Source organism: Canis lupus, chromosome 15 (assembly GCF_048164855.1).
Source record: "Canis lupus baileyi chromosome 15, mCanLup2.hap1, whole genome shotgun sequence".
NCBI lineage: Eukaryota > Metazoa > Chordata > Mammalia > Carnivora > Canidae > Canis > Canis lupus.
In genome coordinates, this window is record NC_132852.1 from 52,288,492 (window position 1) to 52,314,418 (window position 25,927).

General features: G+C 40.8%; 3 protein-coding genes across 23 annotated transcripts in view; 2 read left to right on the top strand and 1 right to left on the bottom strand.

Moving 5' to 3' along the window:
* Positions 1–26: 26 nt before the first annotated feature.
* Positions 27–4,908, top strand: FMC1 (formation of mitochondrial complex V assembly factor 1 homolog). The gene is made up of 2 exons (XM_072777396.1): positions 27–242; positions 4,614–4,908. The coding sequence occupies exons 1-2, from the start codon at positions 105–107 to the stop codon at positions 4,815–4,817; spliced, it is 342 nt and encodes a 113-aa protein (XP_072633497.1). The 5' UTR covers positions 27–104; the 3' UTR covers positions 4,818–4,908.
* On the bottom strand, positions 4,638–13,840 carry LOC140604526 (uncharacterized). Its single transcript, XM_072775757.1, has 3 exons — positions 13,835–13,840; positions 12,893–13,797; positions 4,638–12,702 (listed from the first exon to the last, which is right to left on the bottom strand). Exons 1-3 carry the CDS (start codon positions 13,838–13,840, stop codon positions 12,684–12,686), a joined length of 930 nt encoding a protein of 309 aa, XP_072631858.1. The 3' UTR covers positions 4,638–12,683.
* LUC7L2 (LUC7 like 2, pre-mRNA splicing factor) overlaps positions 13,320–25,927 on the top strand; it is a 62,420-nt gene continuing 49,812 nt past the window's right edge. For 2 of the 21 annotated variants that reach the window (XM_072777377.1, XM_072777386.1), the window contains exons 1-2: positions 13,447–13,899; positions 16,840–16,923. In XM_072777377.1, the coding sequence (XP_072633478.1) occupies positions 16,906–16,923 (18 nt within the window). In that variant the 5' untranslated portion in view covers positions 13,447–13,899; positions 16,840–16,905. Of the gene's footprint in view, positions 13,900–16,839; positions 17,117–19,591; positions 19,694–23,387; positions 24,140–25,927 lie in introns of those variants that run through there. The other 19 variants (XM_072777393.1, XM_072777391.1, XM_072777375.1 and 16 more) reach the window with 18 other exon arrangements.

The following is a 25,927-nucleotide window of genomic DNA, read 5'->3' on the forward strand; positions in this document are numbered from 1 at the left end:
CGGCCGTCTGGGTCCGACCGTACCATTTAGCCCCTGGGCTCGGGGGGGGAGGGAGCCCGAGGGGCGTAGGGCGCCATTGGGCGCCGGGCTCCGAGGACGGGAAAATGGCGGCCTTAGGGTCCCCGGCGCGCACTTTACGAGGCCTTCTACGGGAATTGCGCTATTTGAGCGAGGCCACGGGCCGACCGTATCGCGACACCGCAGCCTATCGGTACCTCGTGAAGGCCTTCCGTGCACATCGGGTACGGAAACCCGAGCCGGCGCTGCAGCGCCCCTTCCCCGGGGAGGGGGCGACGGGGTGGGCTGTGGCGGGGCGGGGGGCGGCCGGGCGCGGCGCTCGCCTTGCGGGAACCTGGCCTCCCCCCCAGCAAAGCCGTGCCCTGGGCCGTGGTCTGTGGCCGGAGCCCCGGGGCTGACCGAGGGCGGCAGGACCGCCGAGTCGCCCCGAGGCTCTGCGTGGCCGGCGCCTGCGCCCAGGGAGGCCGAGCGGCGGCCAGACGTGCTGGGTGCGGAGCCTGGGGGGCTCGCCGCAGCGCCCGCCCACCTTCTCGCCGCCCCCGGGAGGCACTCCGACCACCCATCTTTGAGGCAGAAAAGAGACCCGGCATAGGAGGAATGTGAAGGCCTTGGCGGGAGCTGTGTTTTACTTCTCTGGTCTCTGTGCACCCCTCAAGGGAACGGTGCTTGCAGGGCTGAGCTAGGCACCTGCAGCGAGGTGTCCTGTCCCTACGTTAACGTGGGGCCTGACCTCCTACACCGACGTTTTTTTTTTGCCTTATGTAGCAGATAAACTTCAACATATGGGAGGCCGTCCTTGGGAAATTGCTTCCTGAAATGCACACTCCGTACATCTTCCCTTTAGGCGAGAGCGGCTTTCAAGCGGGGTAACAGGCTCAGGGACGCTGACCTGTGCGAGGAGCGGTCTAGGAACAGCTAGCACCTGGGTTCCCAGATGGGAGTCTCACATTTACTGGCTGTCTCTGGAGCTTCGGATGGGTCTTGAGGAAGCTGGAAGCAGCGATCTCTGAGATAGTATGTTGGGGCGGCACTTTGGACCGCAGGGTAGGAAGCCCACTGTCTTTTGGGCAATTTGGAGAAAGGGAACCAGCCTCTTGGGAGTTAGATGCAATGTATTAGAACTAAAATTAAAAAATTCAAAATTTTTGTATAATGTATTGAGTAAACTCTATGCCTAATGTGGGTCTAAAATGCAAGAATTTTAAAAAGATTTTTTAAAAAGATTTTATTTATTAGAGACACACACACACACACACACACACAGGCAGGCTCCAGGCGCCCGACGTGGGACTCGATCCGGGGCCTCCAGGATCAGGCCCTGGGCTGAAAGTGGCAGTAAACCGCTGAACCACCCAGCCCAAGAATTTTATTTTATTTTAAAGATTTTATTTATCCATTCATGAGACACACACACACACACACACAAAGAGAGGCAGAGACCCAGGCAGAGGGAGAAGCAGGTTCCATGCAGGCAGCCCGATGTGGGACCCGATCCGGGACTCCAGGATCTCGCCCTGAGCCAAAGGCAGACACTCAACCACTGAGCCACCCAGACATCCCTACCCAAGAATTTTAAAAAGATTTATTTGAGAGAGATTCTTATTTGTGTGAGAGAGAGAGTGTGGGTAGAGGAAGAGGGCGTGAGAAATCACCAGCAGACTCCTCGCTAAGCCTGGACCCGCTGCAGGCTCAATCTCCCAACCCTGAGATCATGACCTGAGCTGAAACCAAGAGCCCAGCGCCAAACTGACCCAGCCACTCAGTCGCCTCTAAAATTCAAAAAAAATTTTAAAGGTGAAAATCTTAAGAGACTTTTAAGAACTTGACTAAAATTATGAATAAGGTGCACAGGAGTCCTGTCTTTTTTTCTTTTTTTAGATTAATTTATTTATGATAGACACACACACAGAGAAAGAGAGAGAGAGACACAGGAAGAAGAGAAGCAGGCTCCATGCTGGGAGCCCGACGTGGGACTCCATCCAGAGACCCCAGGATTGCGCCCTGGGCCAAAGGCAGGCCCTAAACCGCTGAGCCACCCGGAGATCCCAGAGTCCTGTCTTTTAAGAAATCTGCAGGCTGAGGAACCATAGGGCAAAGCACATAGAATAAGTAAGCGCCAAGAGAATAAACAACAGGAGGATCTTGTGTGGGGATGTGGTGGGATTTCAGGAGGAAAGTCGCTAAGCAGGGACTTGAAAAATTAAGTTAGCAAGCAAATGAGGGTTAGGGAAAATGAAGTCCAGGGCAAAAAGCTGTACCACCGAAAGTCCAGAGGTAAGAAGGGACAGTTGAGAACGATTGAAGCTTAGGGTGATATGGTAGGTGAAGTAGATGTGATAGGCAGGAATTTGAACTTCATTGTAAATGTAATGGAAGGTCGTTTACGGTGACCTTCCTTAGGATGGAAGTTCATTCTAAGATTTTTAAAGTGACATGTTTATAGGTGTACCTTGTGGAGGCAATGTTATTGCCCTTGAGAGAGGCTTGGTAATGGCTCTCAAATTCCTTGGAAATACATAAAAATCCATGCTCCAAATTCCAGAAACACCATTCTGTGGAATGCATGTGAGGACATGGGGAATGCTTTCTGTTTCCGTTGGCTCAGAGCTAACTCGGTAACCATCAATGCCCATTTTCTGTATCCTTTCTCTAAACTGAAGGGGTTCATTTAGGGAGGAACTTCTGCTTTTCCTTAGAGAAGATACAGTTTTCATTTTCGTTCTTTTTTAGGATTTATTTGTTTGAGAGAGAGCACGGGCAGGAGGGGCAGAGGGAAAGGCAGAGAGATCCCAAGCTGACTCTAGGCAGAGTGGCACTCTATCCCAGGACCCTGAGATCATGACGAGCTAGAGCTAAAATAGAGTCAGATGCTTAACCAACTGTGCCACCCAGGCACCCTGAGTTTTTTCATTTGAACTCTTTTGGTCTCTTGTTATTCATTTACTATGTATGTTGCTGGCCCTTCTCTCCTGACTCCTGCTGCAGGCTCAGCTGAATCAGGATCCATATTCTCCTATCCTACACTGACATAGAATTCCTGTTTAAAATCCTATCAATTTGGGCTTATATGATAGAAATGGATGTTACAAAAAAAATTAAAAAAAAAAAAAAAAGAAATGGATGTTACCATTTGTTGATGTGTGACAGTGTTGGTCACTCATAAATTTTTATTTATTAAAAGTTAAATGGGGGCAGCCCAGGTGGCTCAGTGGTTTAGCGCCGCCTTCAGCCCAGGGCCTGATCCTGGGGATGAGTCCCATGTTGAGCTCCCTACATGGAGCCTGCTTCTCCCTCTGCCTGTGTCTCTGCCTCCCCCCCACCCCCATGAATAAATAAATTAAAAAAAAATCTTTAAAAAAAAGTTAAATGGTTAGAGCAGATGAATTCGTTTTTTGAGCAGCTTATGAGTGCCATTTTCACATGTGATCTGCACCTCTGTGTGTGTGTGCATCATGTGCAGATCTTAAACCAAACTTTCTAGTTTTCAGATTCTAACTCTATGTATTCAAATAAAGAAAGGTGAAAGAAAGGTGTTTATGTAGGCAGTGGTACCCAGAGATTATTTCTGCAATTAGGTATACGCAGAGCTCCTTAAGTCACTTGAAGTCATGCACACATATCTTTCACCTTTCCTGCCCTCTGCTCACAACCTCTGAACACAAAACTAGTCAAATACAGGACAGAGTACTAAATCTAGAAATTAATTATGACTTCTGAATAGATAGAGTCAGAATCTGGATTTTTCAGATGGATAAATTGAAAGCAAGTATAATTACTAATATGAAAATATGCATATTACTTATATATAACCTTCATTTTGTTACTGCTGAGGACAAAGCTATTATTTTTTCAGACAAAATGGTTTTACTTTTCATTGAGCTGAAAGACCTACCACATTAACCAAAGTCAGAAATATAAAAAGCAGGGGATCCCTGAGTGGCGCAGTGGTTTAGCGCCTGCCTTTGGCCCAGGAGATCCTGGAGACCCGGGATCGAATCCCAAGTCGGGCTCCCAGTGCATGGAGCCTGCTTCTCCCTCTGCGCCTCTCTCTCTCTCTCTCTCTCTCTCTGTGACTATCATAAGTAAATAATAATAATAAAAAAAAAAGAAATATAAAAAGCAGGCTTTCATTTGTTTGAGGGGGAGAAAATTCTATATTTTATTCCTGAGGCGACATTAATGATAATAGTTCCCCATCTCTTCAGTGGTTGAAACCTCTCTGGGCTTTAGTTTCCTCGTTTGTAAAAGATTTGTAAGACCAGGGAGTTGAAATGAAAGAACTTTTTTTCAGTATTAAAATCTGAGGACACTAAATGAAATTCCTCAGTGATACTCCTTGTAAAATTCCTCTTCAATTAATTGGAGGTCAGCTTTCCTAATGAATAACTATAGTGTGCCTCTACATATGTAATTAGTATATGCATATACATGTTTATATTTCCTCTGTACAACTTCCTTTCATTCTAGAGAATGCTTATGAAATATCTTGCCCTGTATCTTAGCTGGGCTGTTTCTTTTTTTAATTTTTAAAAATTATTATTATTATTATTTTTAGCTGGGCTGTTAATAAAGTATGTGACCTTGCTACTTTCTAGGTCACCAGTGAGAAGTTGTGCAGAGCCCAACATGAGCTTCATTTCCAAGCTGCCACCTATCTCTGCCTCTTACGCAGTGTTCGAGAACACGTGGCCCTTCACCAGGAATTCCATGGCAAGGGTGAGCGCTCCGTGGAGGAGTCTGCTGGCTTAGTGGGTCTCAGGTTACCCCAGCAGCCTGGAGGGAAGGGCTGGGAGCCATGAGGATGGACAGATTCCTCCGATGCTGCTGTCATAGAAGGATTTAATCATTTCCTTCAATATGTATTTATCATTAAATTTCTGTATAAGTTTAGGGTTTTTCTCTGTAATTTTGTCGACTGTTTCTTAGGGAGGTTTTATCCTTCCAGTGAATTTACTGAACTTCTTACATTAGGTTGATTCATGCTCTCAATCTACTTTTAAAACTATTATTTTTATGTTAAAGGTATACAAGCTTACTGTTTGAAGTAACTCATGGTACAGAAAATAAAATAAAACCTTTTTTCTTTTCCCTGCCCCTCCCCTATTGCATCCCCATTACCAGGTGGTAACTTTTGCTAACAGTTTGGTATCTGTCTTTCCAGCTATTTGCTATGCTTATACAGCATACATTTATATGTACAGATAATCTACTTTATTTAAAGATATACAAATATTGTTTTTAAGGGCTCAGAAAACAGATGGCATATCAAATAGGGTTACGGATAGAAGGTTAATGAAGGGGTATAGAAAGATGTGGGCTAAACTATAGTTAACAAATTGTGAAGCTCCTAGGGGCTAGCACCGGTTGAAAGCTATTCCCTCCATATGCTGACGGAATTGACCCTTAGGTATAGGAATATGGCCACCACGCACCTGCAGGCTGCAGGCAGGAAGTCCAGGGAGAGGGAGATGGAATGAGTGTACTGACTTCTGCTTTTTCATCTGTCAAATTACTCTTCCTCTTGAATTTTCTTTCAAGGTGAAAGATCCATGCCCTTGGCTGACCGAGTCAGCTTTGGCTTCGTTCTGTATTCCTGTCTTTCCCTACTCTTTATCTAATCAGGAATTTCTGCTTCTGCGATGGCTCTAACATCCATTCCCCCCTTCTCAGTCTTCATTACCTCTCTTTTAGTTCTAGCACTGATAATCTTTTGACTGAACTATCAAACTAGTCTCCTAAATGGTCTCTTTGCCTCTAATGATCTCAAATAGAAATTACTCTCTCTGCAAACTACCAGCAGTTCTTTATCTGTGTCCGCTTTGTGATCTGTGTCAGTTTCTTGTAGGCATGCCTTTACAACTTCTTTTTTGCTGAACTGCAAGCTCCTGAAGAGTAAGGACCATGTGTCATTCATCTATGTAGTCTCCAAAGCACCTCCTTCCACAGTGATTTTTGCACATAGCATTATTCAGTATTTTGAATACGTGGCTCAGTGAGCACTACTCACCAGATGTACAATCCGAACAGATGTATTCATAAAACATTTTAAAACACTATCTAAGAGATTAACTTGAAAACAATAGTATTAGAGGACAAGTGAGCATTTATTCAATTAATGGATCAAAAAAATAGAAATACTTAACATACTTTTTCCCCCCCGTTTTACTTCATGGGCATGAGTATATTGTTATCTGAAGATATTTTACTTTGGTAAAATGAAACCAAAGGATTAGGGTAGGTTGATATTTTGATTTCTTTTGTTGTTACAATATTGTATATACAATAAAGATTTGAGGAAGAATTGTTTAACCAGGGTAAGATATTCTAGGTTTGAAGTGATAGAAATCTAGGTTTTAATCTACTTTTATAATTTACCAGTTGTGTTATCTTGGGCAGGTTAGTTGACCTGAGCTTATTCCATACCTCTTCTATAAAATGGGAATGCCAACAAGATGGTTGTAATAAATACATAAAAAATGAGTGCCTGACAAAAAAGAAAATCTTACATACTCTCATTCTTTTATCATGAACCTTTCTCTAAACTCTTGCCATCTGTCTTCTGGATTATACACAGGGTTTTTTTTTTTTTTTTTTTTTCAGGTTAAATACTTTGCTCAGACCATTTCTATCCATATATATTCAAACCTTACTAATGGACTTATAAAAGTCTTACTAAGACTTATAAAAGTCTTACTAATGGACTTATAAAAAAATTAGCTGAACTTGTTTTAGAAATAGAAGGAAATGATTTTGGAACATAAGCTATTAAAGATAAACTTTCTGTACTGAGAAGTTCCAAGAACTGGGGTTTTGGCACTGTGTTCACTTACTATAGATTGGTTTTGTTTTTAATTTATCCATTTTAGAGAGAGCACACACATGAGGTAGGGGAGAGGGAGGGGAGAGAGAGAGAGGGAGAGAAACTCAAGCAGCTTCACACCAAGTGGAGCCTGACACAGGGCTTGATCTTACGACCCTGAGGCCATGACCTGAGCCAAAACCAAGAGTCAGATGCCCAACTGACTTGAGACACTCAGGTGCCCCTACTATAGTTTTTGACGTGGTACATGCTTTATCACATTTCTCCGTTTGCTGTCTCTTACCCTCTGTCTTTTGATTTCAACTGCTTCCTTTCATTGAATTAGAGTAGCATTTAAATATGCGCAAGGCTCTTCCATCTAAAAACACTCAACCATAGGGTGTACCTGGGTGGCAAATTCAGTTAAGTGCTGACTCTTGGTTTTGCTCAGGCCATGATGATCTGGTGGGATTGAGCCTGCATCGGGCTTCATACTCAGAATGGAGTCTGCTTTAGTTTCTCTCTCATTCATCCTCTGCCTTTCCCCACTGCATTCTCTCTCTCTGGAATAATCTTTAAGAACACTCAACCTCACACAGATGCCTTTTCAGCTATTACCTCTTCACAAATTGAATGTATTTAATGAATGAATTATACTCATTTTCTACATTTTATCTTTTTATGTTTTTTTAAGTAATCTCTACACCCAATATGGGGCTCAAGCTCACAACTTTGAGATAAGAGTTGCACGCTCCTCTGCCTGAGCCAGCCAGGGACCTCTCATTTTCAACTTTTTAAAATATGAAATAGGCTGTAGTGAGATATAATTTATGTATAATAAATATACCCATTTTAAGTGTGGTCAATGAATGACAAGTGTATACATCTGTGTAATGACTACCCTATTAAAGCTATAGAACATTTCCATCAGCCCCAGAAGTTGCCCTGTTCCCCTCTGTAGTCAATCCACCTTCCCCACACCTGTTCCCAGGTGGCAACTACCAACCTGCTTGCTGTCAGCATAAATTAGTTTCACCTGCTCAGAATTTTCATCCACATGCACTCTTAAACTTCTTTTCCTCAGGATACTGATTTTGAGATTAATAATCTATGTTGTTGCATGTATCCATTTTCTGGATTTTTCATTGCCCAATCATCCTCAATCGACTGTAGTCTGGTTTCTGCCCCACCACTCTACCAGAACTGCCTTGCAAGGTTACAGATAACCTTCAGGTCACTAAACTCAGCAGATTATTCCTTACCTTACTTGATCTCTTTTCTTGCTCTAACCATTTGTCTTTAGTTTACTCTCCTGCATATCCCTAACATGTTGACGTTCCTCAGTTTCAAATCTAGGTTATTACCTCACATCTGATATACTTCCCCTGGGTGAGAGCACCTCGACTTCCCAGGCTCCAATTATCATAAACAGCAAACTCTAGTCCCAAGTTCTCCTGTAGATACCTATGTCCAGCTACTTCAAAGACAACACCACTTAGATAATTTAAAGGCATCTCAAATTCAATCCATACAAAATAGAACATCTCATAAATGTCCTCTCTAGTACTGACATATGTACTCATTCTCGACTGCTTCCTCCTTCATACCCTCAGTTAATCACCAAATTAGGTTCTATCTCCCAAGAATCCCCTGAATCTAATACTCTAGTTCAGACCTCTTATCTCATGCATCTTCCCTGAAACACTTACTTGTCCCTTGTAAATGTAGCACATAAAGGCATATACTTGGCTTCAGTTGTGTAGTAACAACTTTGTACTGAAACTGATCTACACTTTTGGTGGGTTTGTAGGGTTAGGGATACAAAGAGTAAAGGCTAGGACCCACCAAGGTAGGCACTTAATACTCTGCACCCACTTGAATCTAGACCCCTGAAGTTCAACCTGAAAGATGAACTGTATTTTAACACAGATTTTTGTCATTTTGGTGGTCATGAGGAATTAAGGCTTTGAGCCTGTATTACGGTGGTCCTTGACTAGTAAGTTCTTCTGTTACCTATCAGAGAAAAAAAATCTCTGGAGGAAGATAGCATTATATCCTACTCAGGCTTATATTATTATCATATGTACTTTTTCAAATACATGTTCAACATATGAAGATAACCAGACACACAAGAAAACAAGACTCTGTAAGTAAAAAACAGCAGAAACAACAGACAACAGAAGCAAACTACAAAAACCATCGGATAATTTGGATTTAGCCAACTTGGATTACAAAACAATTAGGTTCACTAGGGTCAAAGAATAGCCAGGCTTGGAAATTCTATCAAGGAAGCAGAAACTATTAAAAAAAAAAAAAAAATGACACGTAGACTTGAAAAAGACCCAGTAAAAATTCTAGAACTGAAAAATAATTGAATTGATGGATTTTATTTTTTAAAATATTTTTAAAAGATTTTATTTATTTATTCATGAGACACACAGAGAGAAAGGCAGAGAAACAGGCAGAGGGAGAAGCAGGCTCCATGAAGGGAGCCTGATGTGGGACTTCATCCCAGGTCTCCAGGATCACACCCTGGGCCAAAGGTGGCGCTAAACCACTGAGCCACCCAGGCTGCCCTAATTGATGGATTTTAATAGCAGACTAAAGGCAGACTAAAGGCAGACTAGATGCAGCTGAAAAGAGACTAGTGAACTAGAAAATTTGTCAAAAGAAAATCAGGAAGGCAGCTTGGCAAGACAAAGTAGAAAATGCAGAGAGTAAAGAGATAGGATACAGTGAAAATCATCTTAAAAACATTTATTTGGGGATCCCTGGGTGGCGCAGCGGTTTGGCGCCTGCCTTTGACCCAGGGCGCGATCCTGGAGACCCGGGATCGAATCCCACGTCAGGCTCCCAGTGCATGGAGCCTGCTTCTCCCTCTGCCTGTGTCTCTGCCCCTCTCTCTCTCTCTCTCTCTCTGTGACTATCATAAATAAATAAAAATTAAAAAAAAAAAAAAAAAAAAAACATTTATTTGGAGCTCCAGAAGTTGATGAGAGAAACAATAAGAATAGCTAAACATGGAGCCACCTGGGTGGTCCAGTTGGTTGGCGGGCCAACTCTTGATTTCTGCTCAGGTCATGGTCTCAGGGTCCTGGGATCAAGCCCCACATCAGGCTCTACATTCAGTGGAAAGTTGGCTTGGAATTTTTGCTCCTCTCCCTCTGCTCCACCCCACACCCCCCTCCCTGCACACATACGCTCTCTTTCAAAATAAATAAATCTTTAAAAACTGAATGAGGGATGTCTGGGTGGCTCAGTGGTTGAGTGTCTACCTTTAGTTCAGGGCATGATCCCAGGGTCTCGGGATTGAATCCTGCATCAGGCTCCTCGCAGGAAACCTGCTTCTCCCTCTGCCTATGTCTCTGCCTCTCTATTTCTCATGAATAAATAAAATCTTTTTTTAAAAAAATAAAAGCTGGATGAATCCTAAAAGCAGAAAAAATAAATCCACACCCAGATACATTATAGTAAAATTGCAGGAAACCAAGAGCCAAAAAGGACAAAATTAAAGCAGGCAACCATCTGGAAAGGAGTAACAGACTGAAAACTGACTTCGCAGGAGCAATGGAAGCTAAAAGGCACCAGGAAGATGGAATGTACATGCTGAAAGAAACTTCAAACCTAGAATTCTATACCCAATAAAAATACCCATCTTGAATTAAGAAAAGGCAAAAGGATTTCAGATAAACAGAAATGGGACAGTTCCCCACTAGCAGACCAACACAAAAGCAAACTCAGGTTAGGCAAACTTCTGTAAAAAGCCAGATAGGAAATATTTCAGTCTTGCTGGCCCTACAGTATGCTGTCACAACCACTCAACAATACTGTGGTCGTGCAGAAGCAACCAGAGACAATAGTAAATGAATGAGAGCCTGGCGGTATTCCAGTGAAACTATTCAGAAAAATGGGCAGTGGGTTGGATTTGGCCTGTGGACTGTAGATTGCTGACTCCTGTCCTAAAGTTTAAACTTCAGACAAAAGGGAAATGATCCCAGATGGAAAGGCAGAGATTCCAGAAGGAATAAAGAGAAAAAAAAAAAAAAGTGGCCAATAAATGAACAGTATATGAAATTTGGTTTTACAAAATGGAACTAAAATTTATGATAACAGGCATATAACTTCAGGATAGGTTAAATGGAGTTAATCTTCTAGGTTCTTTATACTATAATCTGGGGGAAGTGAGAAGGTATTAAGAATGCCTATTATAACTTTTAGGGTAACTCCTAAAAGAATAAAATAAAACTTTCAAACTACTCGAAGGGGTTAAAAAGAATGATTAGGAAGCAGGCAGGAGAGAAAATTAAATAGACAAATAGTCAAGAACTTTAAGTCCAAACATGAATAATTATATAAGTGAATAAATGCTTCAGTTAAAAGTGAGTATCAGATTAAGTTAAAAAAGGATATGCTGTTTATAAGAGACCCATTTAAAATGTCAGCACCAGGAAAGCAGGAAGTAAAAGATAAAAACTAAGTTCTCTTCCTTAACACATTAATTATTCAACATGTTAGTCTAATTCCAACCTAAGGATATTGTTTTTCAGATCATACTGTACATATGTACATGTAATATGCCTCCCTCTAGAAAATAAAAATCGACTTTGTACACTTTCCTCTCATTGAAAATTGTTTTCAGTGATATTCATAGTGTATGCAGTTCGAATTTTGAGATCTTTGAATAATTGGAGGGAAACTATTTTGTCAGTTAAAAAAGACCATGTGATTTAAAAATTTTTTTGGCCCAATATGCATTTATATATATATTTTAAGATTTTATTTATTCATGAGAGAAACAGAGAGGCAGAGAGATAGGCAGAGGGAGAAGCAAGCTCCATGCAGAGCCTAATGTGGGACTGGATCCCAGGACCCCAGGATCATGACCTGAGCCAAAGGTAAGATGCTCAACCGCTGAGCCACCTGGGTGTCCCAGCTTTAATCTTTTTAAAGTAATTTTCACACCCAATGTGGGGCTTGAACTCACAACCCTGAGATCAAGAATCACATTCTTTACTGCCTGCGCCAGCCAGGTGCTCCTTGGCCCAACGTGCATTCAAAGGGATCTTGGGACTGCTTACTATTTTATGTTTTTTTACTAATCTTGGTAAGTTCCAGGCTGAAGCACATAACTTTTTTTTAATTTTTAAAAAATTTTTATTTATTTATGATAGTCACAGAGAGAGAGAGAGAGAGAGGCAGAGACACAGGCAGAGGGAGAAGCAGGCCCCATGCACTGGGAGCCCGACGTGGGATTCGATCCCAGGTCTCCAGGATCGCGCCCTGGGCCAAAGGCAGGCGCTAAACCGCTGCGCCACCCAGGGATCCCTGAAGCACATAACTTTTTAAAAAAAGATTTATTGAAAAACAAAAAGATTTATTGAGAGGGAGAGAGAGAGAGGAAAAATGAGTGGGGGCACAAGAGCAGGGAGAGGGAGAAGCAGGCTCCTTGATGAGCGGGGAGCCTGAAACGGGTTGGACCCCAGGATGCTGGGATCATGACCTGAGCTGAAGGCAGACGCCCAACCAACTGAGCCAGCCAGGCGCCCCGCACCCAAATTTTTAATGAAAAAAATTTACCATTATTTCTTTTCCAAGTGTCTAGGAAGAAACTAGGTCTCACTTTAAGGCATTAATATTTTACAAAAATGTCTAAAAAATGACCAGGCATTTTGTTAGCTTATTGAGTCCTCACAGCAATGCTATAAATTATGTGTTTATATCCATAAACAGGATATTAAGAAAGAAATTGCTCAAGGTCCCAGTTAGCAATCAGTCGGCTAGGACTTTGAATCCAAGGCGATGATGTCAAGCAACGAACACTGGCTTGCTTTCCCATGGTCAATGCTGCCGACACACTGAAAAGGCCTTATTCTTCAAACTTCTCTCTTAAGCAGAAAAAAAAAAAAAAAAAAGGAAGTTCTCTAGAATGTCACCTTTCCTGAGAACCCTGCTTTTTAGGTCTAAATTTAGACTAACAGTCTCCTGTTAAAATTAATGATGATCTCTCCGAGCAGGTTAGATCATCTGTTTCCTCAGTGTATTAGTTTCGGTATTCTTTCCCGAAACCCGATTTACCCTAATTCGGGGTGGGGGGCGGGGGAGGGGTGGCGATTGGCCTCGGCGCATCGACGAAGGGGGGTGATCCAGACGTCCCATCTCCAGGGCTCCTTTTGTAGGTCAGGGCGGCAGCGGGGGGAAAGACTGAGCGCACGACATTCTGGGCGCGCCCCTGAAAGAGTCAATGGGCCAGGGAGTGAGCGTTGGAAACATGCCTGTAAGGAGCTACGAAGACTGCTAACCTCGGTCGAACCGACGGGCAAGGCCTCCACTTGCTTCCGACTCGGGGTAACGCTCTGGCAGGTTTGCCAATCTGGCCGCGGCTCGCCAGCACCCGGCGCCGCACCGCACGAGCCCCCTCGCAGCTGGCAGCGCGAGGTTTGGCGCCTCGGGCAGATCCGGCTCGAGGGTCGTTCGATAACCAGAGTCTCGCGAGATCTGGGGGAAAGGGGCGCGAGAAGCCCGCGTGCACGCGCCCGAGAGCCGTTAGGGTGGAACCCCGCCCGGGCGGGGCGGGTGGAGCAGATACAGTTGGACGCCAGTTGGTGGAGCCCCCGCGGGAAACAACTGAGCGCGAGGAGCGTGCGCGCACACGTCGCGGCGACGGTGGCGGCGAGCGGCGTCAGAGCTCGAAGGGGGGGCTGACGGCTTCTGGCGGGTGGCGGTGTCGGAGGCGAGCGCTTGCTTAGCCCGTAACGCTTCTGTCCCAAGACCCGACGGAGAGTGAGGGAGCGAGGGTCGCTTTCGGGGGCTGCTGCCTTCCCCTGACGCACCGTCGTGAGGAGCGCAGCCCGGACTCTCCTGCAAGCCCTCCGGCTCCCTTTCCACACGCCTTGAGGCGGCGGCGGCGGCGGCGGCAGCTGAGACAGCGTCTCACCTTCCCCCACCCCTTCCCCTGTCCCCCCCGCCCGAAAGGGCCCGGTCTGCGCCCCACCCCCGCCCGCCCGCTCGCTACGCTGCCGCCATGTCGGCGCAGGCCCAGATGCGCGCGATGCTGGACCAGCTGATGGGCACCTCCCGGGACGGTAAGTGTCTGCCAGTGCCCTGGGGGTGGGGGAGGGGACGGGGACGGCGACGGGCAGGGGCTCCGCGGGCGTACCTGGGCTTGCGTGTGTGGCTGAGTAAGGGGCTCCCAGATTGGTAACACGAGGGCCCGGCTCCCGTCCCCTCCAATCAGGGCCGGGCAGGCGGGCATGGGGGGCGGTGACCGAGCGGATTGGCGGGAACCGCTGCCAATGGGGTCAGGCGGGGCCTGGAGGCAGAAAGGAGAGTTTGAGATTCAGTGTTGACTTGTCTGGGACGGGAGAGCCCGCGTCTCTGCTGGCGTAGTCGGTCGTCCGGTTCTGTGGCTGATTAGGTGCCGGTGGACCGCTAAAGCCTCCGCCCCCTGGACTGATTCCTTGAGCCAGAGCTGTGGGATCGTCCCTCGCCGCCGCCCTCCAGAGCATCCAGACAGAACTGCCCCCCGCCCCGCCCCCCGCGCCCTACCTGGGTCCGGAGGAAACCTTCCCCTCGAGCCCCGCCCCAGCAGTGCACTCTCGGTCCCCACGGTCCTGCTTATGGAGAAAATCTGACCCAAACCATGGTTTCGTGAAGTGGGTGTGTTTGGCCCCATTTTGTGAAAAGAAAAATGTTACGGCCTGTTTTTTTTTTTTTTTTTTTCCTTCCGAGAGACCTCCATTTTGTTAGAGAATTTAATAGAAGCTTTGTTCAGTAAATATTGACAAATCTCGCATGTGCCCCAAATAGAACCATTTTGAAAATGTGGTGCCCAGTGGAGTAGACTTGAGGGGAAAAAACAACGATCTTTTTAGGCACTTAGGTTAGAGCTGATGTAGAAGATCACTAATCCTGGATATCTTTTTGTCATAAAGAGAATTTCTAAATGAAAAGATGAAATGCTGTTGCTTTTTTGGTGATAATCATGTATTCTCAAATTGAGCTGAAGTCCGTGTTAATACGGAGGAAAGGTCTAGTTTACTACTTTCTCTTTTAAAAAGCAAAACACTCGTTTATTTTTATATGTTGCTTGTTTAGGCAGATCGTTTCTCAGCCATTAAAGAAATGCTTTTTTCTTTAAAAAAAGTTATTTAAATTGCTTGACGTAAGAGAAGAGGCACACATATTTTTAATAGTTGCTCTTGTAATTTTCTTGAATACTTTGCAGCAAAATATGTGAGTGAATTAAAAAAGTATATTAAAGTATTTTTTGCAATGCATACTGAGAATGGCTTTTCAGGGTTCACAGTTCAGTTTTAATAAAATACCCATATTGGGAACTTGTCTACATAGGACACAGACAAATAGGTGGAGGTGGCAAATCTATTTCTGGTTGTGTAGAGAGGAGGGGAAGATTGGGAAGGAGATGAATTTTGTGTAGTAAACCCTGGAAAGTTAACATTAATTAAAAATGCCCCTGAAGAAACTTTTACCTGTTCATTTTTTCAGTTAGATAAGAATGGTTATTTTATAGCTGCAGCATGTCTTAACATTGCTCTTCTTCCATAATGAAGATGGTATTGGCGAGGGACCTAATTCAGTATTGTAGTTGACAGAATAATTTTTGTAATAAAATTATGGAAATCATTTAAGATTTTACATGAATCTTTTGGTCCTAGATGGATACCATTTTTGGTACCTTCTGCATGGATTGAATTTTCTAATTTTACTGGAAGGGTAACTGGATCAAAAAAACTTCTGTCACCTAATATCACCTGATAAATTTCCAAACAAGGTAGCCAATCTAGTATTGCAAAGCTACATTTAAAAAAAAAAAAAAAAGAAAAAAAAATATTCCTATGTGTGTAGTCAGCGGAAACATGGGTTTCTTAAAATCCATTCTGCTTTGTATACAAATAGATTTAAATTTTTTTATGTGTATGTTACTGGATTTTTTTTGCCTCCAGACTAAGGATTTACCAATGAACTCATGTTAACGAGTCCACAATATTATTTAACTGAAATGACTGGATTTTCACTGCTGTGTTGGGCCAGAAGTAAGAAGCATACTACTTTCAAGGAAAAGAAATTAATGTTTTTTTTAGATACCCATATTAGTTCTTTTATGTATACAAGATAAGAATCAGAACATTCTTTTCCTTACCAGATAATGAGTTTACATATTTCATCTTATGATTCAGGACCTTTAAATAATTAGGATTGTTCTTTTTTAGCATACAGTCAACTTCACGTTATCCAGGGGTAGGGGAACATGGATACGTTCCTGAATAAACACCATATAATTTGAAACCATATAATGGAAAGCTTTGTATTGGACAAAGGAACAGCTTACAGGGAATGCTGTTGGGTGTCTTTGGCACTAAGAGGTGGAAATGGGGATCCAAGAGGTGGGAAAGATGGAAAAGGTAGGTAGGGGAGGGCGTATTTAAGGCAGCTCTGTCCTTTTTTAATCATCCCAGAAACTGACTATAAAACAACTACTGTTTTCTGGGATAGTGGGACTCAACGGTTGCAGTAACCTCCTCCCAACCCTTAGTGTTCTGTGAGGGAATCTGAAGTGGCACGAGAGGCTTAGGGTACTGGGAAAACCTTGTTTTCCTTTCACTTTCCCCTCTCCACCAGTAAAAATACTTATTCCTTCTTCCCCACTCCCAAATCAGTTTTTAATTAGTTCCTTTTTAAACTCCTTGGAAATGTAAGTCTGTTAAAAGTACCTTATTTTGAGTTACTTAAATCAGTTAATCATTTAGATTACCTACGTTCGATTGAAATTCTCAGCATTAGGAATTTTAGTGTCAGGGAATTGGAGAGGTAATTTTGGATCACTGGGCACTTCCAGAAAGGACAGTCCTGGGTGAGTGGTGGAAGTGGGGGGCTTTGGACAACCAGAGGGCAGCATGTTGGTGGGAGGCTGGGCAGGGGGATGATCAGGAGGTGGGAGAGGAATGCACAAGGGTGGTGGGAGGGCCAAAGACAAACTTTGCCTTCTTTGCAATTTTGCCTAGGGCCCTGGTGGTGGCAACCGCCTGTGTGCCACTGAAAATCGTGCCGATGCCTGGCATACTGCATAAATGGAAGCAGGGTACCGCGTGAGTTGAAACATTGGTCACACTATATAAAGTTTGTATATGTGAATCAGTGTAACTCATACCCATGTAACTGGGGGTCTGACTGTATTTGGATTTTTCTGATAAGGCATCATGGGCTAAGGAAAAGAGCCCTGGGCTGAGACTCAGGAGACCTGGTTTCTAGCCCCAGCTGTACCTCTAATTGTAACCTTGGGTAAGTCACTTAACCTTTTTTGCCTCAAGTTAAATCAATAATTTGTTAAATGGGAAACCAAATAATTTCCTATGTTACACTCAAAAAATGTTGAAAAATAAGTATATCCTAAGTTTTTTTAGGAAAGAGGAACCATAAGTAGATATAAATCAGTATGTTATTTTATCTGAAGTTTGAGGTAAATTAAACCTTATAAATATCTTTTTGTTTCAGTTGTTAGTGTTAATTGAAGGGAGAGGGGTGATGTGTTTTCCCTGAGCATAGTCCATTTGAAAGTAGGGAGGAGCAGCAGAGAAAAATTGAAGCAGCAGTATGAGAATTGTCTGTGTGACAGTTGGAGGAACTCAGTGTCCTTGCACAGTCTGTAGTTATTTTTTTCTGAGTTGGGTTATTTGCCCTTCGCTAGAGCTCTTTTGCCAACAAATAGAATTTGGTTATAAGCCTCTGGTCCTGGCCCCTATAAGGCCTGGAAAGGTACAAGGGATAGGAATTCAACAAAATTGAGGGTATAAATTTAGATTATATTTTAAGTTTAGAAACTAGGGAATTTACAGAAGTAGTTGTGAGGACTCCGTATTTTTAAATTACTTATAAGCTTTAAAAAGGAGTAGAGATCATCTCTGAAAGGTTAAAACAGGCCAGGAATGGCCATCACCTCCCCCCTACACTCCAAAGGACGAGTAGACTAATAAATAGAATGTAGAATATAGAATAGAATTTTATATCATCATTAGTTGGCCATTATGGTTAGGGAATGTCTAGGGCAAGTTAAAGCTTTCAGATAATTTTGCCTATTTTTGAGGGTAATCTTTCTAAAAACATACAGTGATGTACTTCCTCAGTTAATAGAAATACACTTAGTCATAATTTGGTATCTTTGCTGATCAATTATATATTACAATAGTTTTGCAGAATGTAAAATTAAAAGGGTATACTATTCATTCTAGGAGGTAACCAGGAAAATAGAGTTAAGAAAATAATTTACTTGCTCCTAATAGAAGTTTAGCGATACACCACTGTTGAACCTGTAGGATAGGATGACATTGCTGTCTTTCTGCAAAATAAATAATTGAATCAAAGATTGAAGTAGTGTTTTCTTCAGTGGATTTTCTTCATAAAATCATCTTTACTGTAATCTGTGTTCCTTGACTTGTCATCAACATTGAGAGCATTTTTTTTTTAATTTTTCTCATTAGCATAATGAGCCATATTTATTTTTTGGTCAGTTGTAAGCCATTTTATTCCACTTGGATTGTTCATTTTAAGTGAAGGAGGCATAGCCTTTAATGTACAAGCACACATTTTTAAAAGTAGTAATGGAGTATATCTTATTCCAGAGCTTGTAAATTCTTTTAACATAAGAAATTACAGCAAAAGTAAGGTTAAACAGTAAACATAAGGCTAAATTAGAGTTTTAGTAAATACTTCATCAAGAGGTCCAGGCATATCAAAACACCAAAAGCTCTGTTAACATCCATATGTTGAATCGTTTTGAACAAACTTTAACTCATTTTGCGTTTTGAACTCTGAATGTTTCTGTCTGCAAAACAGCGTAGAAAACATAATAGTATAATTTCATATAATCTTGTTTTGTCCTTGGATTCTCTATAGTTTAGCATTCCTCAAGGAGGCCTATGCTTGTGTGATAGTTCTTTTACTTTGGGTAAAGAAATACATTGAAACCAAAGAAAAATCATATTGTTTATCACTGCATAAGCTCTATAATAAGTAAATGCTTTGATTTGGTTTGGATAATATGTCACATAAGGAAAAATGATGGTGAGCTGCATGTTCAAGATAGGTAGCAGGAAAGGTGTCATGGATTATAATATATAATAGTCTTTTAGTGAGTCAGATATTGGTGTTCAGTACCACGTGGTTCATACAGACATTAAAGCTTGAAGTTGCTAAGACTTCAGGCAAGTGGTGGGGTTGCAAAAACAAAACAAAACAAAACTGAAGATCACTAAGTGTGGACATAGCTAGATAAATGAGGCAGATACTCCTCCAGAATGGAATTCCAGAAATTGAATGAAATGGGTTGAATCCTAAAAAAGCCCAGGGCTATTAGTATAGAATGTGAGGAAGTATACATAATTGTACTAACCAGCTTAATCAGTCTACTAAGAAGATGAAGAAAGGTGGGACAGTTTGCTGGAGAATGAATGAGGGAGGAAGAGAGAGGGTACATTTCTGACAGGAATCTTGTGAATTCACCTGTAGAATAGTCGCTCTTCCTTTTTGTTTTAAATTCTCATGCACTAGTAGCGACTAGGGTAGAAATTGAAAGGCAAGGCCAAAATGCATCAATTTTTAAGGTGATTGAGGTTATAGAGAAAAGTAGTTTGTAAATTGAGTAAATGTCATATTTTGCTATTTAACATGGGCTAGAGAAAGGAGTCTTTAAACTTTTTTCCTAAAAAAAAAAACAAAAAAAAACTCTCACTAGATATTGATCCATATGTTCTAATTTAGTTGTGAACCATGTGCAGTGATGTTTGACCTGTGTGATTCAACATGAAAAGAATTTAACCAGCTGCCCTTGCTGAGTCTTTTGTCATGTCTCCTGAATGCATGGTAAATTGTTTTGTTTTTATCTTCTTGAGACCTCAGTTTTCTCTTTCAGAGTTAGACTTTTCCAGAATTTTTGCCTTTCAGTAAAAGAAATTGGATAGTATCTATAGTATACTAGCCGTTCACTGCTTCTTTATTTTGTCCTACTGTTAGATTATGCAGTATACCCTTTTTTTTAGTTATTTGAAGGTATATTTTTGATCAGGATTGACACTACGGCCCACCTGCTTTTTATAAAGTTTTATATGTAAACAACCGCGCCTATTTGTGTACATACTGTCTATTGCTGCTTTGCCGTAAAACAGCAGAGTAATTGCAAGAGACCTCTTTAGCTGGCAAGTTTAAAATATTTGCTATCTAGCCCATTAAGAAAAAGCTTGTTGACCACTGTTTTGGTGAGTGATTCTCAAAAAAGAGTGGTCCTCAGACTTTAGCAATACCTGGGAACTTGTTAGAAATGTAAATTCTTGGGCGGACTCCAGAAATTCTTGGGACTGGGACCAATAATCTGTGATTTAAGAAGCCTTCTACATGACTCCGATGCACAATAAAAATTTGAGAAACTCTGTTCTAGATAAGTGTTTCTCAAGTGTTAGCCACACATATACTGCCTTTTTACCCTGTTGTCTAATATTTTCTTCACGTCAACTCACTTTCTAAAAATTTAAGTTAATTTTAAAATGAAAATTTATGTCACCAGAAAGATATAGTGAGAACATGATATTTTGAAAAATAACTTAAGACTCAAAAAAAAAAAAAAAAAAAAAAGTAACTTAGACTATGTTGTTACATGTGCTTAGCATTAGAACTTGTTAGATGTTAAGCACCAAATGGACTTTATCATGTATTATTTTAAAGTTAATCATGAGGGATGCCTGGGTGGCTCAGCGGATGAACGTCTGCCTTCAGCTCAGGGCGTGATCCTGGAGACCTAGGATCGAGTCCCACATCGGGCTCCCTGCATGGAGCTTGCCTCTTCCTCTGGCTATGTCTCTGCCTCTCTCTCTTGTGTCTCTCATAAATAAATAAACAAAATATTTTTTTTTTTTTTTTACAAAATTTTAAAAAAAAGTTAATCATGATAATTACTGAATGATTGAGTGGTGTTTAAAATATTGATGAAATCCTGTTTGTGAAATTGGATAATACCTAAAATCATCTTTTGTACAAATCTCATACTTTGGAAAATACTGTTGTAGTTATTCATGTGAAAGAAAAAGCTGTTTGAACTATACATACCCAAGTCCTCAAAAATGACTAACCAGAAGAAATGCATATCTGAGAGAGAGAGAGATCTAGGAGTCCTTAGAGAGGTTCATCTAGACCTCAACAATGAAATTACCTCATTTAGCTTGAATTCCCACCTCTCCCATGGTGGCCAGCAGTTCTGCAGGATTTCACCAACCTGTTTAACAATGGCAATGTGAAAAGATGCCTGGCTGTGGGAAGGGCTACTTAATGAAAGAAAATCCCTGGACCAGAAACTGTGGGGCAAGTGGCTGTGATTTTATGTTGTATAGGGAAACAGCAGAACATCTTTGCTAGGAAAATAGTTGCTTCATCTCAGAATCTAGGAACCATGTGTTCTTATTTTGAGACAATCCCGTGTTACTTAATTTGCCTCATAGTATTAAAGGGATACTTCCCTAGACATGGTGTTCTGTATTATTTATTGGCTGATGTGCTTTAGGATATAGTAATTGTTGATAGGAGTAAACTGTTTCTTTCCTGACTATCCCCTGGTTGCTGAGTTGCTTTAGTTACTTCTTCCTTTCCTTAGAGATTATGGACACATTTGTTTCTATTGTCTTTTGTCTCTGCAATAAAGTAGTGATATAGGACTCTAATCTTAGAGGGACTGAAAGTCTAGTGGGAAATGAAGATTTACACATGAGCAGTTATGTTTATTTTTAAATCATAAATTCTGTGATGCTGATTATAGGGGCCTAATTTTGCAAACTCTTAAAAAATACAAAAGACTATCAAACACTGATAGGAGTGAGCAAATGTATATTTTTTTTCAAATTATAAAAAAAAAAGCATTACAAACGAAGTCCCTCTGTTTCCCTTCACAGTCAGAATCCTTTCCCCAAAGGTAATCCTTGTGCATTTGGTGTATAACCAACATGACACAGTATTTCTGCTGTGTCCTTTCAGTAGTCGTAAGGCTCAGTCTCCTTCATGGTAATCTCTGTTTTTCCATTTTAACTTTATCATTGAGTTGTCTGTCACTTCTGTCCTTTGATACTCTCATTTCTTTTCCTTTATTTCTTTCCTTCACTATTTTTTGATTTGGGGAGGCTCTGCTTAGCTTTTAAAGCTGTAGTCAATGAATGAGAATTTGTGTTTTTGGTAAATCAGCCAATTACTTTTTCTTTGGTTCTTTTCAGCAAATTCTTCATAGCCAGAGATAGGTTTCATTACTTCTAATTTTGTGTATAGGAAGTTCTGGATGATAGAAGGCACCAGATATCCCCAGTACAGGTGTTACTGTATCAGAATTGCAGCTCTGCAAGTCAGTATCAAAATTGAAAATTTAGCAGGCTGCAACTTTTTAATAACTGACTTTCCTTTATAACCTATAAAACAAATTCCATATAATCTTTTAGAACTTAGTATTTAGGTAGCAGCTATTCAAGCTTTTCTAATGTATTTCTTAAATTTAAAAGAAACATATTGATAGATTTCCTAAAGCATATATTCCACCACCACACCTGCCAGTGGCCAAGACTCTACGCTTGTGTACTGAGAGGAGATAGGGTGGTGGCAAGGGGTGGAATAGAGCCCTCGGAATGTAGCTACTTTAATATTTCTCTTCTCACATTTCCATCACCATTCTGTTAGCTCTTAAATATCCTGTAAGCTTTTTCACTTAATACAAGGCTGTTTCCCTGTCTCATTCCTTATAGTTTTGTTGCATGGATTTTCACAGACAAGGCTGGTAGATTTTAAAAAGTTACTTTCACATTTTATTAATCTTTGATCATATTCAGTAAGAATGAATATGTTCTAGCAATTTCTACAATGGGCTTTGAAGTTTTTAAATGTTGGGCTTGTCTTGGGGGTTCTGATAGGAGTAAAAGTGGCACCTATTTGTAATTAAACCTATAGGACCCTATGAAAAGATTTAAGAGGGATAGCCCTTCTGAGCCATATCGTACCCTTATTTTTGCATTTTCTGGGGGAAGGGAAATTTTACTTACTTGGTATGACTTTATAAGCTCTAGTAGATAGCAGTGACTTTATTACATTTGGAAGGGACAATGCCATAATTGGTTTTTCCCACTGCCACCTTTGGCTGAGTACTCTTTCTTATGTAATAAATAAAATTTTGACAAGTTTGGCATGTATCACGTCGTGTTAACTGTTTTCAAAGCACCCATAGTCATAATATGTTAAGGGCATGGTAGTGAGTACTTTTACAAAACAAATTCTGTACTTTGAACTATATATATATATATATATATATATATATATATATATATATATATATACACACACACACACAGTGAATTAAACTGTATTAATTACATGAAGTAAAAGATTTTTCTTTTAAAAGGATAATTACAGAAGAGTTCTTATAGATGAGCTTTAGACTGAATTCTAAAGGAACAGCAAAGGTAGGTGGGAGAATTTAGTAGAGTTGATGAGACACTTGGAGAAGAATGTAAAAGTAATCACAATGGTTTTTCAGTGTAGTAGTCCCTGTGCAGCAGGAATCACCTATTTTTACCTCTGAAGATGAGGGTTTCCTGGGACAGGGCAGACTTCTTCCTGCCCTGTACTAGACTAGAAATTGGCCACTGGTCTTTATATAGTTTATATGTTACTATGTGGACTTAGTAGCTAATATAAGGCTGGTAATAAGAGGATGAAACATTTCTTTGCATTTGATGATTTGAGGGCACAGGGAAATGAGTAGCTTTAAGCTATCAGCTATACACCTCTTTCTCTTGCTCTGCTTTCCTTTTACTGAAGGTATATGGATTTCATTTCAGAGGGAATGTGCCTATCCTGTCCTAAGCCAGTGGTCACCACACTTGGCCCCTAACAAGTGTATCTGTGGGGAGGGCTTTGGTTGTCACATTGGAGAATATGGGAGGGCTTTTCTTCTCCTGGCCCCATTTATAAGCTAGGGGTTGCTTCCATTTGCTTTGTGTGCTGTTGAGTTTTCTTCTGTTTTCCCTAAGCTAAGTTCTAAGCTAATTCTATATAAGAGAAATACTAATTAGTTGTTTTTATAAATTGCTTGCCATTAATGCCTGATAATATGCAGTAAAATAAGGATTCCGCATACCATTATATATGTCAAATATTACAAACTTTAAGGTTCTTTTAATTATAATACTAAACTCAGTTCACTTTTGCTTAGCCTTCACAGTTGTTGATCACATAGCATGGTCATCCACTCACAGCTTAAAAAAATACAGGGAGCATCGGAGAGAATGGGTAAAGTAAAATTTTGATGTTTTTAAAATAGCACCTAAATCTATGAAAGTTTATTTATTGTTTGTATGGGAGGGAGAGGGAGGGTGGCACTGGAGGGGAGGGGGTGGGTATTGGGAAAAATAGCATGCACCATGTAAAATGATGTCAGATACCATCTAGACTGAAGTTTTAAGTGTTACTACTATAATTTAAGTCTAAGGCAGTTTCAGAAGAGGCAGGACCATAAAACCGTGGTGTTGGGGTTACAGTGGGCTCGTTTTTCCCTCCCAACAGATTGAAGGGGATTTTGAGTATAATGGTATTTGAGTATAGTTGGGATGGGAGCTGCCTGTAGAGTGGCCTATCCATATTCCCTACGTGACATTGCTTCACTACCGCTTTAGGCCCTGTTAACTTGCTGAGAAACTTTGAGAAGAGTAATAGGCATCTCAGTTTTTATTGTACACCTGCAACTCAGATATTCCCAAATACAAATTAGAATTCATGAAACTCACAAAAGGGTTGAACCAAAGAGAAAGTTTTTACTCTGAAGTTAGTTGCTTGGTAGTAAGTATTAATAGAAATTTTGATGCTTCCATTCAAATGAAGAACACTTTGCCTACCAAAGTTCTAAGCCAAATTGCTAATTTTAAAAACTTGGCATCATAGTTATGTACAAAGCCTAATTAATGTAGAAGTTATAGGGCAGAGAAACCTCCATGTTTTTATGGATAGACATTGTGTTGCTGTTAAACATGATTTAATTTCTGCCCCATTATTTTTAAACTTTTTTTTTTTTAACTTTGTTTACACACTGAAAATCTGGATTGAAAAAAAGTGAAAAAATTAGGAAATCCGATTTCACCCAGAAAATATTACTCTGGCCCCAACTTTGCTCTTCCCCTACATGTAGCCATTTGCCAAAGCCAAATTTGACTTGGAGTATTTACTATTCCCTAAACATTTCTGCCTTTATAAGCTTTGTCAAAGATAATACTCCAGCTTGGAATGTTCTTCTTTCCTGTGATCTAAGTCCTATCTTGTCTTTAAATTTTGGCTTCTACCTTTTTATACGAAGCCTTTTCTAACCTCTCCATCCTTGGTGGCCATTCTAGCTTTAGAATTCCTGAAGTACTACTATTAGAGAAATCCATTTGGCACTCGGGTCATGCTACCTTTATTACTTGTTATTTAAATGTCCTATTTCTCTATCAGCATCATGGACTCCTTGAGGGTACAGAGCTTGTAGTTATATGCCTATTTGTAACCCCATTGACTAGCACAGAGGATATGTGCACTAATAGGTTTGTTTCTATGATTTGGATCCAGTGTTAGTGTAAGAGGGTAGTTGTCTTGTTTTGTTTTTTAACTCAGGTTATTTTTATATGAATATATGCCCAAAGATACAGTATGTTGACTCCACAAAGTAATTCTTTGTATTATAAGATTTGGTTCATACTTATTTTCTATTACTCATAGTCTGCCCCCCCCCCCTTTTTTCACATGGGTGCTGTTATACCTAGTTTCTTTTGAAAAACATGGTTTGGGCCAGATATGTTGACAGAAACCAAAATTATCAGTATTTTTATTTTAAAATTCTTTGTTGGTTTAGCTAAATTACACTTTCATGGCATAAGCCCAAATAAATGTATTAAATACTGCATGGTAATGTAGCCAAGTTATTTTAAAATGTCAACCTTAAAGTCTCTTAAGTAAAACTTTTAAAATACCAATAAACATACCTAGTTGCTAGTCCATCTCAGGATATTTCTGTATCTGAAATTATTAGAGTTTTTATTATTTCATTAT

Bases quoted from the DNA above. Each gene is read 5' to 3' on its own strand.
- FMC1 (XM_072777396.1), top strand. From the start codon at position 105: ATGGCGGCCTTAGGGTCCCCGGCGCGCACTTTACGAGGCCTTCTACGG. The intron at 243-4,613 runs GTACGGAAACCC...GCTACTTTCTAG, and splicing joins AGGCCTTCCGTGCACATCGG to GTCACCAGTGAGAAGTTGTG.